Source organism: Anarrhichthys ocellatus, unplaced genomic scaffold, assembly GCF_004355925.1.
Source record: "Anarrhichthys ocellatus isolate YVR2014 unplaced genomic scaffold, GSC_Weel_1.0 scaffold14, whole genome shotgun sequence".
NCBI classification, from domain to species: Eukaryota; Metazoa; Chordata; class Actinopteri; order Perciformes; family Anarhichadidae; genus Anarrhichthys; species Anarrhichthys ocellatus.
Genome location: NW_022280044.1, coordinates 6,331,061 through 6,348,446, shown reverse-complemented (window position 1 = coordinate 6,348,446; position 17,386 = coordinate 6,331,061). Strand labels below are relative to the sequence as shown.

Genomic DNA, 17,386 nt, shown 5'->3' with positions numbered 1-17,386 from the left:
ATATATATATATATATATATATATATATATATATATATATATATATAGTAGCCTTTTCGGGCTGCGACAAAGGAAAATCATTTGGTGAAATAGTTCGGCTAAAGGCCTTCGTCTGTCTGGACAAACCGCACAGAGCGATACACGACCACGAGACCTCTCTGCCCTCGAAGTGGTCGGGATGGAAAAGCAGAAATGCATCAACGGGGGCGCGATGTCGCAGTTGGCATGCACCCCCCCCCCCCCAAAAAAAAACACTTCACACCTTCAACAATGTCCAGGCGAATGCAACTTTCACCGAGAGAAAGTCGGCGCGTTTCCGACGCGTTAAACCCCCAAATTACGCCGTTCCAAACAGAATACACCACGCTCGCTCACTTAAAGGCTCTTTCTCCCTTTAAAGCTATATCCGTCGACATGCAGCTGATCTCAGAGCAGCCAGTCACAGGATGGAACGACTCCTAAATTCTCCTTCGACGGTATAACACGGACACGTTTGTAGTCCCACCAACGTCCTCTGAAAAAGACACGCGTTACCATTAACTGCCACGATATTGTGCGCTGTAATACAAATAATAAGTATTTGGTACCTTTCTTTGTGTGTGTGCACAGCCTGTGTGTGTGTGTGTGTGTGTGCCTCCGCCAGCCTGGACGCACCAGTGTCAAATCACCTGTAATGGAGAGAAGTTAAACTTCCGGTCATTGTTTTAAAAATAAAAGCACAGAGAAACGGAGGCGACAATACTATAGTATAAAGATAAGATAATTTTTATTGATGAAGCAGAAAAGTAAGTACAAGAAAAGCATGTAACCGTAAACAAACTGAGCATTTATAATAACCAATATTAATAAGAATCACTAACAAAACGTGTTAAATACTTTTTAGACATTCCACAATCAAGCTGTAGGTTCAGCCTTGACCTTTTAAATTAAATGTAATCATTATCCAATTATTTTTCATCCTTTACTCATATGGTCGATATTTTTATTAAATATTTGTATTATCATTATCTATACTGTGTGTTAAAATATTATTTGAAAATGTAGAATTAAAAATATTCAAAAAAATAAAATCATGAATCTAAAGTGTATACTTTTATTCCGTCTAAAATGATCACCGTGTCCAATACAATAACCCATGTTGCTAAATAAATATATTGTTGTCAAAGTCATTTGAGGTTTGGGGCTTTTATTCTGCAGGGTTTCAATCACCTACATTCCGGGATTGACGTGAACTTGATGCTATCGCTGGACGCGTGCCTCTTCTCGCCGGAAGTGTTGGTCCAGCAGGAGACAGACGTCCTGACATTGTAATCTAGATTCATAATTTTATATTCTTTACACAGAGTGATGACAAAGAGAGACAGGCTGCATGTGTCACAGGTAATTAAACAAAAGGGCTAAATTATAGGCTATTTAACGGAAACATGGCAGGAACTTTGTTCAAACCCATTATTTGAAAACCAAATAAATTACCAGGACTTTTCTTGAGAATGCTGAATTTATTTATATATTAATTAAAATATTCTCCATTTTGCTCAAAGTAAATACGAAGGCCTTTGTAAAATCCATTGGGATGGTGAATCATTTCTGTACGTTGTTCAGCCTGTGATGAGGCAACACTAAAAACACTGCATAATCTTGTCATTATCTTTGTGCAATTTATAAGCCAACTCATTGCTGGGAAGTAATAAAATCTTGCTACTCTTAGCCATTAGCAGGAGTTACTACGCAACACTAAAACAGGGCGACCCAGAGTTGAGTGACAGTTTTAAAAGGCCGTTATACGGCCTGATAAAGTGGCCTGACATGTGAAATGGGTTGTGCATTAAATAAACATTAGACAAAGTGGTCGCCATGAGAGTCGTACACAGTTATAGAGTGGCACTTTTCATAGCATGTCCTCTCTTGGGTTTGAGTTCAGCTTCCCCAGAGAGACGTTTCTGATGAACTTTTCATGCGTTTCAATTTATATTTACTACTCAAAAAGACAACAACATGAAAAACTAAATTCACTGTTGTCCCGTGCTGGATTGATCCCCTAAAGGGCAGAAATGAGCTTTGGACCCGGATTGACCCAGAAATTCTTCCAATCTGTGCATTCTGTTGTTAGTAATTATTTAATTGTAGATTGCTTAAGCACATATTTATATACCTGTAATTTCCATGTGTTATTTGTGTGGCATACAGTGTCAACTCGAATTAGCAGTTTATCACATTATGACAAACACCGCATCATAAGGGCCCCTTGAGGGCCATGGGGCCATCGTCTTTATCTTATCTTTGAAACAGCATTTAGACCTTTATGTTGGAAAAATTGAACTTACAACAAATATAATGGAAACAGTTGAAAGAATAAAATCTGAAAATCCCACATAATAAAAAAAAAAGGAGACTCTCTTTTCTGTGTCTGGTCAGAATGTAATGGCCTCATTTGTAAGATCCCGAGTACAGTGTGTATTGTCATTACTGTATAATTATGTGACATGAAAGTTTATGCAAAACTAAATGTAAAAAAAACATTAGAGAGTGAAAAAAAAAGAGTTGTCAGCCACGTGCTGTTTAGGTCAAACTACGTGGTTTGACATCATAACCCATTTGTCATTTGGGCAGCAGTGATGACAGCATGTCTATAACTGCAAACTCCAACACATTAAACCTGCATAATACACGTACATCGTCATGCAGACCAGGTGCATTTTTATTCACAGATCAACTTTGGCCTTTTCACTCCTATTGATTTCGTACCTCTCGATGCAATTGTGACACTATTAAACATGCATCAGTGACTTGTCCTTCTCTGTCAGACGTTTCCTCCCGCAGTGTGTGAAGGAAGGAGGGAGGGAGGAAGACGAGGACTCCCCCTCCCCCTCCTGACGCGTCAACCATAATTAACTCTGCCACTGTTGCTCCACTTTGCTGGTTTTGCAAGTCAGAGAGGCGAAAAACCACAGCAACGCTCTGTCTCCTGCTCAGAACAAGGCGGACACAGTGAATAGGACCGTCAACAAGTGTAAGTTTGTACAGTGGTGTACTTTGTTTTCAACACACGATAAGCCTGCAATCAATCACTCACACACACACACACACACACACACACACACACACACTATTCACCTACCAGTTTGCCCAAAAAGTTCTTGCACCATGTTCATTCTCCTCATTGGACTGTCAAAGGGCATTCTGGGAAATGTAGGAATCACTGATTAAAATAGAAAATTGATGGGTGAGTCACACGTAAAATGATATACCTTTTGATTGCACACAACTTAGTATCTAATATCTTGTTTCCGGGAGAAAAATCTTTTGTATGAACTTGTGTGCTCTCGATGTATTTAATATCTTGTTAGTATAAGATGATAACTTGTTTCCACAAGTGTGACAAGATGATCGCTTGTGTGAAGTTATACACAAAATAAATTATCTGACATCTTGTTTGTGCAGCACAACCACTGTGTGAACAAGATATTATATGATATTATAAGATATCATCTTGTGTATGCAAGATCATCATTTGTTCAAATGTGTGCACACCAGATATTACCTGACATCTTGTTTGTGCAAGATAATTATCGTTTTGAGCTCATAAGATACACATCTTTTTTGTGAACAAGATACAAATCCGTCTCTCGGGACTTCCGGGACTCATGTAGAAAGTTAATAACGTCCCAAATAACGCCTAAAATCCACTGAGTGATACTTGACAGTGTAAGAGGAGCCGAGAGAGGATTGACTGACAGCTTCACATTGGTTGTGAAATAAAAGGAGCACCGTCTCTCTATTTCACTGTCGGAGTTCACATTCAGGCGTTCATGTCCTCAGCTAACAGTCCAGGTGCTGCTTTACCTTCCACGGAGCTTTTGTGGAAAACCTGCAACACATTAAAGCCGGCCTCTTTGTCCACAGTTGTGGACATAATGTCAGCGCTGCGTTAAGGGTGGTGGGGGGGTCACTTAAGTGATTTTCAGTATTTCAGCTCTTGGCTTATCAATCCATATTCTACCAAGAAACACATCATTTTTTGTGCACGTCTAGACTTTGGTTTGAAATGTAGGTTAGATATACGCTGACTTGACATTTCATTTGTTCAGACAACCGATGGTTCCAGCATCAGTTAGCGCTCAGCCGTGCGTCGGAAAGGGCAAAATGTGCGACCTCAAGGGACTTTGAATGTGGCATGTGTATCGGCACACGGTGATGACTCATCGAGAATGAAGGGGAAAGAAAATCAAAGTATATGTCTGGTGATCCTGCAGATAAGAACAACTTGTGGATGAGAAAATACCAAGAGACCCTGTGTACCCTTAATAAAATTAAATCTTTTTTTTTCACACATGTTGGAGAAAGTGTCTCCAGTGAGCACAGGAGCATCAAAACGCAGCACTTCAGAGGAGATAACATTTGCCTGGTAGAACAGATTGAGATACCTTTTGCGTCATGCTGAGAGGACCAGCATTTTTACTTTAAAGCATCAGGAGCAGACGGAGCCATCTTGCTTTTGTGTCTGCAGGCTGGTCCGGGCAGTGCGATGATGTAGGAAATGTCTTAACACCAAAATGGATCGAATGCAGAGTGATAAAATCACAGTAGCGTTTCCTTTAACTGCTTGGTGTCAGGCTCATTCACATCAACGGAAGCACAAAGAATAACTCTGGCTTTGGGACTTAATGATTTAATTAAGGGCTATTCAAGTGTTCGTAGTGGAAAGTTGAATTATCTTAAAAAATATCCGGTGAGTTGCAGGCGTCTATTTTCCAATGTAAGTCAATGGGAAAAAAAAGCATTTCTGGGTCGTTTGAAATGGCATCACGTGACGGACCCGGAGGTTATAATTCCACGGTTTGGAAAAGTGTCATCAAATCCCATGGTTGCTTGATTTAACCCGACCCAACTTTTGCAATGCAGTGTCATCTGGCAATGTGTTTGCCAATCACATACATACAAGCAGACATTCCTGGTAGATTACTTTGTAAATTTGAAACGTATAAATCCACCGGTAACCTGGTTGGTTAACGGAGGGTTAAGTGATTACCACTGTGATGAATTTCCAAAGTTTTAAAATCAGTGTTAGTTACTGTACCTCCACCAAGGTGGCTTGGGTTTGGTTTGCGTGTCTGTTTGTCAGCAGGATTACGGGAAAACTACTGGCCCGATCTTCATGAAACTTAAGAAGAGTGTAGCATGAAACTAAGGAAGAACCAATTACATTTGGGGCACGTTTTGAGTGGCCTTCTAGTACGATAGTACTCTGCAATATCGAGTACGGTCTAGACCTGCTCAATAAAAAAGGTGTCTTGAGATAACTTCTTGAGATTATTTGTTGCCTGTGACTAGAGATAAGCCTGCATGTATACACCCTGTAATCACAGGCAGATATACGTCGTATTAAAACAAGAGACTGAGACGGGGCCTGTCACATTACAGCCAGTGTTTAATTGAGTATTCAATGAGTATGTATTCTCACAAGGCATTAAATGTACAGCAAACTACCACTATCGTCATACATGATGATGGGCTCACTCCATGCCAGAACTCTGCCGGGACAGAAATAATACACTACATGACTACATGTCCACTGCTTGAACACATATCCTGATGCCATGCACTAATATTGACCATTAGCTGTAAAACCACTGGAAGAAAACAAACTAAATGCACTCACTCAGTATGATCATTTTACATGGAACCATCACATGAAACGGGAATAGTACACGCACGCTTTTAGATAAGAAGATGACGAGGGTGGGCGACAATGTTATAAACAATGCAATAACAATAAGAACAACGACGACAAGAACAATAACAGTATTAAAGCTTTTCATGACCATATCAACATTCAGTGTATTGGAAAATACAATCCCAATAGACTCTTTGTATAAAAAAGAAGCTTTTCAAGTCAGCATGGAACAAATAACAGTTCATTTCTCTGGGTTTGGGGGGTAGGGGGGGTAGGGTGGATGACAGGAGCGGGTGTGCTTCCATAGATTTCGGAGGAGGGGAGGTGTTTGTGTGTGTGTGTGTGTGTGTGTGTGTGTGTGTGTGTGTTGAGTAGGGTGAGGGATCCTGGAGGGCTGCTGCTGGTCTATGTGGCGTAGCGTTTGGTCCACTGTTTGGCTATCCTGTCGTGCTCAGCTCTGTTGGTCAGGTACTGTGTGGCGATGCTTCCAACCAGAGGGTCGGCTGTAACACAGGAGGAAGGAACTCAGTGAGACTCAGTACAACAAACAACGCATTCATTGATTATTCACCTGAGAGTTAGCTTAATTTGCTGCGCTTGTCTTAACTAGCATTTAATTGTTAATTACCGGTACTGAAGCGACTTTTGTTTCAAGTGGTTGTTTGCTTTGTCTGTTAAATCAACAATAACAGGTTTGTTGAGTGCAGTGCAACAAGCTGTAAACAGAAAATTGACATATTATCACCTCATAAAGATGTTGTTGGTGATTATGTTAGCAAACAATTGCTTATTTACACACCCAGCATATACAGAGCAACATTGACATTTCATTGGATTTGTGTTTGTGGCCACCTGATGAATATAAATCCACTTTCCAATCTCCTTTACCTCCGTCTTTGGCCTCCACCAACCCCAGACTGTTTAGCTGCTAAATGGATGCTACAGTACTTATATTGTAACTTCATTTCCTTGGGAGCCCCAGTGTGGTCAGAAAATGTCATGGCAATTTCCCTGTCAGATTTCAACATTTCTTCTAGAGAAGAAGAAATTCTGATGGTGGCCCTAGAAGAAAGGTCAGGAGGTTCGTCAAAAACATTAGAATTTATCCACTGGGGACTAAGAATATCTACAGGAAGTTTACTGGAAATCCAGGCCATAGTTTTGGAGATACTTAACGCAGAGTATCGAAGTCTAAAATGGTGCAGGAACCTGAAAATCGACCACCTCGGCTCATCGGCGTTCATGGGGATTTTTACAACATCCAGCGAAAACCACAGAAGAGACATAAGTCAAACAAATGCAGCTCTATCGTCCCTGTGGTCGGAAGGGAAGTTTGTATCGTATGCCGTACAGCGCGCGGTCAACACTTTTATCGACAGCACCGGTAAAATATGCATGCCGCTGTAAATCAGAGGTGATCATGGTGGGCTCCAGCAGCAGCTGTCCTGTCTGTTCATACACCGCACACGTCCGGTCAGTCAACAGCCACCCTTATGAATTCCCTGCCGGTTCTCCCTATTGATAGTGCCGCTGCTCAATTCGTCGTGCCGCCGGTCAATTTCTCAGTGAGGGGACAGAGAGGAGAAAACAAATTCCTCGAGCCTCACATACACTCTGCTTGGCTTCAGACCGTCTCCTGCAGGGCTCAGCCTGCTGACAGAGCAGTGTGATGAGCTTGGCTGAGCAAGCAGCACAAACACCCCTCAGCACTAATCCCTGCTCGGGTTTCAATGATGGGGGGGGGGGGGTTTACAGGCTTATTCCCATATTTCTGGATGAATGGATCCCCCACATATCATGGCGTTGTAGCTCGAAGCGGGAAGCATCGGACTTCTTAAGTGACAACTTGAGCCAAAGACAGAAATCCCGTTGGGACTGCTGGTCGGTGAAAGCTTGTGAATGATTTAGTGTCGCGAATCATCACGTCAATGACTGCATTATGTTATTCTATCCTTTTCGGCCTTTTTTTTTTAGTTTAGGGCTCCCGAAGAGCGGCATTCTGGGTGAAGCAGCGGCCGCAACCAAGCCAAGCAGGCCTCCCCACGTCGGGTCTGAACCCTCCTCGAGCTCTCTTTTTCATTCTTCACACAACCCCTTCCATTGTTCAGTACCTAATGAGTTCAACACTGTGAATGTCTTTGAGGAGAGACTGTGTATCTCCAGGCATTCGGCGCAACTATCAAATATTTTTGTGGACGACACTTCGTGCAAGCAAATTTATTTCGAGCATTTCTCTGCCGTCTAAATCTGGAGACGCAACACCATCCAAAAGATATGCTAGTTATAACCTAAAGACAACCAATCGCGCTTGTTTTGATTCCCTGGTGAAATGGACAAAACGTAGAAACACTTTAAACAAATGGAGGAAAAACTGATGGATGACGATCCACGATCAATGGCTTCCCATTTCTCAAATATGTACAGTGACTTTGACAACCACTTCGACCCACATAGTCTGCTGTGGCAACACAAATCACACGTGCACTACAAAAACATTCATAGAAAAAGATGCTTTGACAACTTGACCACGCAAAAAGTTGAATTAATGACTTCCAAACATGGAAGTAGGAGCCCAAGGCCTCAGTAGGCTTCAAACTAAATGCTTGTCAAATCATCCAAAATGTATCTGAAACCCCCTTTTTGCAAATATGGAATCAACCTGCACTGCAGCCAACTTTACGATTCAGACAACATCTCTTGTTTTGCATCGCTTTTCATGTGCACTACCAAGTGCAACACCATGAATGCCTGCGAGGAGAGACTGACAGTGAGCATTTTTTATTTTATTATTTATACAATTCATTGTGTCAAGTTCACAAAGACAAACAAAAGAAAGAAATGCAGTGGAATGCAGCCAGGAGGAGGCTCTGCCTGTGAACAACCAGTTGGATGACACACTATACTTATTCGTTTTTTTAGGTTTGTAGGCTTCCAGGTGGCTTCAGGGTAATCACAGTTTTGTACGGTCCAGAAGATGATGAGGCAACTATTGGACTGTTGGAACCAGCAACGCAATCATAACACCAGATTACGCCCTGTGAGATGTTCAGGATTATTTTTGTGGTAATTTACGCCTTCTTTGGAACAGCCACTTGGTGGTGAACAGAAGGCACACAGGAGCATATTCTGATATCAATCCAGAGAGCAAAGCCTTCAGGGTTAGGCATGTGTTATTACAGGTTTGACAAACCGACACCCCTGAAGCTACTGAGGGGAAAAAGCGGATACCTTCATTTTAAAGGACTAGCCGAATAATATCAGCACATATCAGCCTGATATACGATCCAGCCCAGACAGCAGCTGCAGAAATCCCTCTGGCTTTGTTAAAAAAGAAAAATCTGAGGTTACTTTTTGGACGCTCCACAGAGGTTGCGACAGGAAAAGACAGGTAGGGAAAGGGATGGCATTGGACAGAGGCCCTGGGCTAGATATGAGCCCTAGATACACTTTGACATGGCATGTGGCTCAGCCCCCATATGCCAAGAGGATTGCCCCAGGTAGAGATCTGCTTGTGGGACCTAATACAGGGTTAAATGTGGCATGACGGCAGCCCCTGGGAGGGTTGATTAACTGTCATTCCATCCTCTTCCCCCGCTTTAATGAGCTCCATGCCAATGATCTCCGCCTGCACGGGAAAGAAAATCTTCAGACGGAAGGCGGTGGAGAGGGAAGGAAATATATTTTTAGGCTATTTCAGATCCAGGGCCCACTTTCAGCACTTGAGGCTGGGTTTTAAAAAACTTAAGCAAGTGGTGAGAAATGCAGCGATTGGACTGATTTGATGAGGCAAGAGGCAGAAAGAGCGATAGAAAGTGCGTGGGTAACAGGGAGGAGGGGTGACAGGTTTTTTTGGCGGGTACGACAGGGCGTCGATCAAGCCTCTTTTGTATCATACTTTAAAAGGAATCGGCTCATTTCATCTCGCCAACATCTGAAAAACGTGGTGGAGGAGGAGAGGAAAAGCTATTCTCATTTTCGCCCACGGAGGGAGAATCTACACGGCTACGTTATCAAAGAGCAATCCCCGCAGAGAGGACACAAGCTATCATCAGAGGTCTTCACAATCAGCACTATCAGTCCCCCCCCCCCTCCTCCTCCCCCGCTCGCTCTTTCTTGCCTGTTGCCATCTCATTCCCCACTATTCACATGTGAAATAACCTGTCTTTCTTCTGCCCCCGTCACTCCCCTTTTTCCCCCCTACCTTTTTGCTCTGGCACATTTCTCCCCGTTCTTTCACTCTGAACCTCATTGCTGTGATATTGGACAGATTTATTTTTACAAGAGCTGCTTTTACCACCTCTGCTTGTTCAACTTAACCCGTCATACCAACAGACATTAATAGGATTGGCAACTGAGGAGTCGTATTACTGGGAAAGGACTGGTTTAACTGGTCCATGAAATAAAAGCTCCGCTGGTAAACTGGACCGTAATGGATCGAATTAGCTTTAAAACTGTTGACGTATGAATACCAAGGCTTACTGTTTGTGAGGCTTACTGTTTGTGAGACAACATTGTCAGAGGATCGTAAGAGGATGAATGTATGAATGCTATGAAAAGGCAAAAATATTTAGTTTCATGCCCACAGTGGCCGTACTTTGCTTTCAAAAGGGCCTCAGTTTGCTTCCAACAAAGTGCTAATAGCATCTGAAACCCTATTTCCTTTGGAAGAATCAGGCCAGGTTATGTTCAAATTACAGACAAAGCGTCAATCATGACCACTTTGTGCAGTGATTCCCGAAGCAAGCAGATCAGGATTTAAACTTCTTACTCAAGCTGTCTCTTTTTTCTTTTACTCATCACACAAATACTTCTGTCACTTTCTTAACAAGGGTTCAGCACTAGAGTTGCACCGATTGCAATTTTCTTGGACAATTATGATTTCCAATTCAACCTGGCGATTCCAATTTTCTTTTCAATAAGAACTATAATTGACAGCATAAACAAACAGTTTTGCCACTTTTCCTTGATGGAAAATTAAAATTCATTGTGTGTGTTCATAATTAAACACTGACGATTAAATAACTTACATTTCCTCCAAATCTGTTTAGTTTTAGGATGTTAAACAGACCATAATTCCCTTTTTAATCCCTATTTTACATTGCTGTGAAAACAACTCTATTTATATACGTTTATCTCCAAAAACATCATGGTCATCACATTAAAGGCTCCAGAAGCACAAGGTCCATGCACATAGATTTAGGTAATACACCTTCTTATAATCACTGTAATTCATTTATAATTATTAATTTGAATAAAGCCATTACAGAACATTTACTTAATGGAGACCCTCATTTGAAATCTCAGAAGCTTTAACAGATAGATGAAGACAGCAATGTTACACAAACCAGCCGTGTTTCCATCACTGCAACCTTCCTGTCTGTCGTCTCTGCTGCTGTGCTACAAAGAGTACGACTCAAGCCTCAAAGTGACACGTTTCCATGTACATTATCCACACAGAATGGACATGTCACTCAACCTGCCACTGATAAACGTAGAGGGCGATATGACAAGGAGAAGTGTGTGTGTGTGTGTGTGTGTGTGTGTTGCAGCTCTCACCTGGGTTGCAGTCAGTGAGCAGGGAGCAGATGGACAGGAGGACCTTGGAGATGGTGAGGGCGGGACTCCAGTTGTCCTTCAGGATGTCCAGACAGATCACCCCCTGACTGTTGATGTTGCAGTGGTAGATCCTCGTACGGAACGTCACCTGGACACGGACAGTCAGAGGGTTAGAGCAACATTGGTTTCTAAAAGAAAACCACGAATAATCGTGGTTTCAAGTTGCATGCATACCATTTTTTTTGCGGCCTATTGAGAGTTTTTTATAGACTAATGTAAATGTGTTTCAATCGGCTTCAAAAATCTCTGTCTGCATTTATCTACACTGTAGATTCTACAGTATAAATGCATATTATATATGTGATATGTATGAAAAGCTTCTTCTTCAGTTCACTAAATCCCTGAAGCCATCGAAAGGAATCAGGCCAGATGTTAAATAAATAAATAAATCTGCAGCCTCTGCTTTGAGAAGCGCTGCGCTCAATCGCAGTGCGATTACGCACCACCACCACCAGTGCTTACCTACATTTGACTACATGTAAACAACAACGACAGGCTCCTGCAAAACAACCACACAACTCTACACCTTTTACTCTCAGCTCTGTTTTGGTCTCCACCAAGTCCTGAGGGGAATATCTGTCTCTTAAGCTGCTAAATGCTCCACTCTGTTCATCAGCGAGTTGATAACGTTGTCTGGGTTTATCAAAGCTCTTTTCCCTGAAAACAGCTGCCTGCTGCTGGAGACCAGGTGGAGACTGAATCAGACATCAAAGTCGAGGGCTGTGAGAGCAAAACAATGAGCTGAAACACACTAAATGGCTCCCTGGAGCTGAGGGGACCAGTAGAGTTTGTGATGATTCTCTGTGGATCCATTGTTCATATAAAAATACTGATTGCATATTGCAAAATTCGGCCAATATTAGGTAACATTGTGAGAGTCATGATTGTCTATCACAGAGTATTTTCCAGATCTTGAAAGATAAGATGAAAATCAACATTTCTAAACATTTTCATTATTGAAATAACACATACAGATACAAACAGAGTGCAATCTAATTTGATCAAAACCAGTCGACAACACCATTTCCAAGCAATGATTTACCAACTTACTATATATACGTAGTTGGTATGCTTTGTACTTAGAACAACATTTCTTTAGGGCTGCACCAAATTATCATTTTTATTATCAATTAAGAACTTTCACCACTAAATTAAGTAATTGTTAGGCCACTAACTGTATGAATCGTAATTTTCCAGAGCCCAAGTTTTCTCCGACCAACACTAAATAATGACATTTAACAACAATGATATACAACAACAAAAATCTGCATATTTGGGAAGATGACAACAGCTACTTGTCAGTTTTCCTTCATAAATGACAAGAACCAGAGATAAGGCAAGATAAAGCTGTGAAAATAGTTTAAATATAGCGTACACTTAAACAGATATAGATTTCTTAAGGTGCCTAAAATACCGCTGCTTCAACTAGTAGTGTGCTGACCGCCATCTACTGTAGGAAATACACTCACTATGGAAAACTACCACATACAACCCCACTTCAAATCACCCAAATTATCCCGTTGAGTGATTTTCTGTCTATCGACTAATCAATTCATAGTTTCAAAACGCAACCTTGCAAACACACAGGCTGCCTGCACAGAAACAATTTTAACAGTCAAAGCTGTAAAACACATTCTGATTGATTTCCAAAGTCCAAACAAGCCTATAATGGATGTCTGCCAATATACTAATGCATTAATACACATCTGCCTGATCTCAGCTCCACAGTAAATGCTCAGGTCACTTCATTGGAAGATCGACTGAGATACGCGTGTGTGAGTGTGATACCGACACAGTCCCTGTGGATCCGCTTTAGTCGACAGCGAAGTGAAGCCAGTCCTGCAGACATCAGCACAAGGAGCACAACATCATTAAGGAGTGACCTTTGACCTCTCCGCTTCCTTAAATGGAGGTTGCCGACCAGAGCAGGCAGCCGAGGCGTGCTCGCTGCTCCATCCCCCCTCTCTGCTTGCTCTGCAACCGCAGCCCTTTCCTCCCCCTCTTTGCTCCCTCTTTCATCCTCTCAGCAACGCTCGATTCCTCCCTTCACATCTCCTCGTGAGAAACAAACAACCCTCACATGCGAATGCAGCCATCTCTTCCTCACATTCCACGCCGGCGTTACTGACTCGCGATGGACAGACGGACGGACGGAGCAATAAACGGGCCGCTTTTCATCACATGAAAGGATTTTTCATCACATGAAAGGATTTTTCCGGAGATGTGGCGAGAAAAGGCAGACGGGAGACGGACGAGGGGGTTGACGGTGACTGGTTGAGGGCGGGTTTGAGGCCCGAGTCGCCCCCTCTTCTGTTCATACACCTCCGCTGAGACGGGTTTAGCGGTGGCACACTGAAGCTGGCCGCCCAGCAGCCGTGAAAAAGATCCTTTTTCCAGCCTGTGAGGTCTCATTAACAGCCTGTAATCCCATCACGGCTGATGCTAATAGATTATGATGCTGCCTCCGCGTAACAAAAGCAGCGGATCTAATCCTTCTTCCCCCTCTGTGTTACGGATTCATCCCTCAGCCTCTAAACACAACCTCTGCATCCTCATTTTGTATCACAGCAGCGCTCATTCTGATGATCACATTCTAGAGTAAATGAAACACTTCATACCTCTATATAAATACCCAAAGCAAACGCCATGGGGAATAAGTTTCCAATATATTTTGTTTTAAGTGAACAATCTGAACTAAGGGAGGCGCGTGGATGCCCGTCTTTAAGCTAATTCTGTGAATTAAGTACCAGAAAAATCAGGAAATCAAGGTACTTCATCACATGGACGCATGAATCCTGTAAATTGAATATTGCCATTGTCACTAATTCTGCTGATTTGTAGAATTGCTCACAGTAGTCTAACACAACCAGAGATGTTAAAAGGAAAGCTACCTTGCTATAAACGGTATCAAATAATCTCTGACAGTTTACAAATGTGTGTCATCGCACAGTGCATGTCATCATATCGCATTAAAAGTAAATACTGGAGCATTTCTTATGGTTTTGCCGGCCGTAAAAGTTCCCTACACATGTGGCGTAGCTATGATAAAGCATGTTCGTCTATCTTTACCTCAGGTCTGTTCATTTACAATGTCTGCACGCAATAGTAAAAATAGTCATGTTGGGCAAGCGGAATGGAAAGCAATTCAACTGATTGGCAGTTTCATGAGAAAGCAGTCATCACGAAGGTTCGGTTTAGAGGAGGGAATGTATTGAATGGCTGATCATCGGCAAGTCCAAGCTTTACTTTATGGCTCTTCACGGCACGTTAGACAGTTTGAAAATGAGAATGACATCATGCAGAGGAAGATAAAGCGTGCACCGGAATTTAGTTCAAAGCCGTGAGGAAATTAGAGTTGATAGAGGGGAATAATGTTAGTTATAGGAGTCTAATCGCTCAGCCCGTCGCTGGGTGTTTCTGCTGAACGGGTCCTGCAGCGGAACAAAATACAGCAGACTGAAGCGATCCCTTTGCCACCTTCAACCTCTATCTAAGAGTATCAGTGTCCGCCTTAACTGGCCTTATCATCCTAACATTAGTGAGTGAGCCAGTGTAGTGAGCAGCTGCAGCTGTCGGATTGGCGGCTGTGAGCCGGTGAGCTGCTGGATGGCACAGCTCGCAGCCAGACTGGAAAAACATGGCAGCAGGATGCCAAGAGTTTAGACGAGGCTCTGTTTCCACCCTCAGCGCAGACTGCCAGGAAGGAGGCAGTTTTATCTGGTCAGGAGGGAATGAGGAGAACAGCGTTGCACCAGACTGCAAACCAAATACCCAAAGCTGTAATACAATTTACAATAAGTTTGATTTGTTGTAAATAAAAAAAATAAACGTTCTTTTTTTTGTCAACAGGAAATAGCGAATCAAACCATAAGTCAATTGTATTCAGTCTACAGGTGGAGACGGTTAGGTCACTTGTTTTTCTCTGTGCAATTGGAGCTCCCAAGTCTCTGCTCGGCATTGTGGTAATCAGGGCTGGATGTAATTTACAAGACGCCTGAACACCAGTACTCGTTTATCATTGAAGCGTTTCAATTGTTGTTTTTCTATTTCACAAAATAAACCCAACTTCCTAAATGTGTCAGTGTCATCATGAACACATTTGCCTCCCTTTAGTGGTTGAATATGTGAGAGGATGAGGGAGAAGTGACTCACATCCAGCATCCCCATTAATCTAAATTATCACAGTGGATGCAGCACAATAGGCTGAATGGGAGACACACGCCAACTAGTTATTGAGAACGCACCGGGGAGCCATTCACACAAGTCGACAGTGTCTTTCTTTTTAAAGCAACACTGTGGAATATGTCGGGGATTTTTAAGGTTTTATACACAGCTCAAGGTTGTTTTTTCTATGACAAAAATAATTCTTAATTTAAGGTCAACTTACTCGCTTTCCACAACCTCTAATATTTAATATATTGTATAAAAAGGCTTCTCTAAACAAAACCTTTTTTATATATATATATATATATATATATAGAGCATATAGCAAGACAAGTTATTCTCCATACTGAATTGTCCATATTAAAACAGGATAAACATGGCAGGTATCCAAAAATACTTTCATGTTTACTCTTTTCTGTTTATTTTTTTTATCATGTTTCTCTAAATAGTAGCGAGTATTTCTAGAGTCAAAAACCAAAAACCCTGGGCAAAAACAGAAGCACGACTCAAAACCGAGGGAGGTGGCAACCGCTGTCAGCCAGACTCGTGTAAATACTGACACACACTTGCATCAGCAAAACACACACACACACACACACACACACACACACACACACACCCACCCACCCAGAGCCTCACTGGAGGGAAGCCAAAAGGTTGTCAAATTGTATTTTTCGTCATAGTTTCCGTTAATGAAATTCACTCCATTTCGGTAAGAACCAGTCGGAAACACGACAGGGTTATTTGACAATGAGAAAGATATGCAATAACACCTGCCTGATCCTTCACCATTATACTGTCATTTGTCTTCAGACCAGCTCCAGTTCTCCATGTTGCTGTCACGTTATTTTGTCAACACGCTGTGGGTGAACGAGCCTTAAACAAGCCATTGTTGCTGAACAACTGGACGACATTGTTCAAAGCTCTAGGTGGAGAAGCACGGTGGGGGGGTCATAGCTGCAGGGCACCACTCACCTTGGGTGGTTTGAAGGGGTAGTCTGGTGTGAAGGCGATGTCCAGGAAAAACACTCCCCCCTCGTACACGGAGCCTGGAGGGCCCAGGATGGTCGACCTCCACTCGTAGATGTTGTCTCCTTTGGGACCGGCACTAGAATAAAACAAATAAAATAAAAAGGAGAAATTTAATCTCCCAGCAGAGGTTTAGAGAGGAAAAAAAGACACTCTAACCGCGTAACTCAATTTTCGCCTCAGCAGCACGGCAGTGAATAAATAAAGTGTGTGATTATCAGCTGTTAAATCAGCCGCACAAAGCTGCCGTTTAAAGTTCTTATCCATTGGAAGATTACGCAACAATACTACGGCGTATATGTAACAAAGGCTGCGAGCCGGGAGAAATGACGAGTATGATCAATGTCATGTGGAGGACTGATCCGTCTGGGATGTGCCGGCAAGCGTGAAACACACACCAACAACCAACACACACACACACACACACACACACACACACACACACACACACACACAGAAAGAGAGAGAGAGAGAGAGAAAGAGAGAGAGAGAGGGAGCATGTGTGAGGCAGATAAATGTAAGATGAGAGTGTGAGTGGAGTTGTTTATGTGAAACAGCAGCCTGTTGTAAAGCACCGGGGCCACCGCAGTCCTATTTCTTGTCAACGTGTGTCTGGACACAGAGAGGAATTATGGGAGCGGGCCGGGGAAAAGGATGGCGACACGTTCTCCCGGATGGATAAAAATAGTCCGGAGAGCGGCCGTTCTCTGGGGCCGACAAGAGGGCCGATAAATCGCTCCGCTCGGCAGGACAGCCGTGGCCTGACGTGACACCGATGTCATGTCGAAAGAGAAATCTATGTTTCTGTGTCAAGTAGCTTCTCTAAATGCCAATGATTGTAGAGCAGCGCTGCCACATTTGGTGAAACCACAATGTGGCGCCTATATTGATCTTTTGATCTAT

The 17,386-nt window shown here is 42.6% G+C and overlaps 2 protein-coding genes across 3 annotated transcripts in view; both read right to left on the bottom strand.

Moving 5' to 3' along the window:
* LOC116387058 (ubiquitin-conjugating enzyme E2E 1) overlaps positions 1-663 on the bottom strand; it is an 11,947-nt gene extending 11,284 nt beyond the window's left edge. The window contains exon 1 of one of the 2 annotated variants that reach the window (XM_031853809.1): positions 588-663. The gene's annotated coding sequence lies outside the window, so the exon portion shown is untranslated. The other variant, XM_031853810.1, reaches the window with a different exon arrangement.
* A 4,747-nt stretch (positions 664-5,410) lies between these two features.
* The window catches only part of LOC116387020 (ubiquitin-conjugating enzyme E2 E2-like), a 50,976-nt gene continuing 39,000 nt past the window's right edge, over positions 5,411-17,386 (bottom strand). Inside the window, exons 4-6 of the mRNA XM_031853711.1 lie at positions 16,430-16,562; positions 11,231-11,378; positions 5,411-6,177 (exon numbers count right to left, since the gene is read on the bottom strand). Coding sequence (XP_031709571.1) covers positions 6,080-6,177; positions 11,231-11,378; positions 16,430-16,562 — 379 coding nt within the window. The 3' untranslated portion in view covers positions 5,411-6,079. The remainder of the gene's footprint in view (positions 6,178-11,230; positions 11,379-16,429; positions 16,563-17,386) is intronic.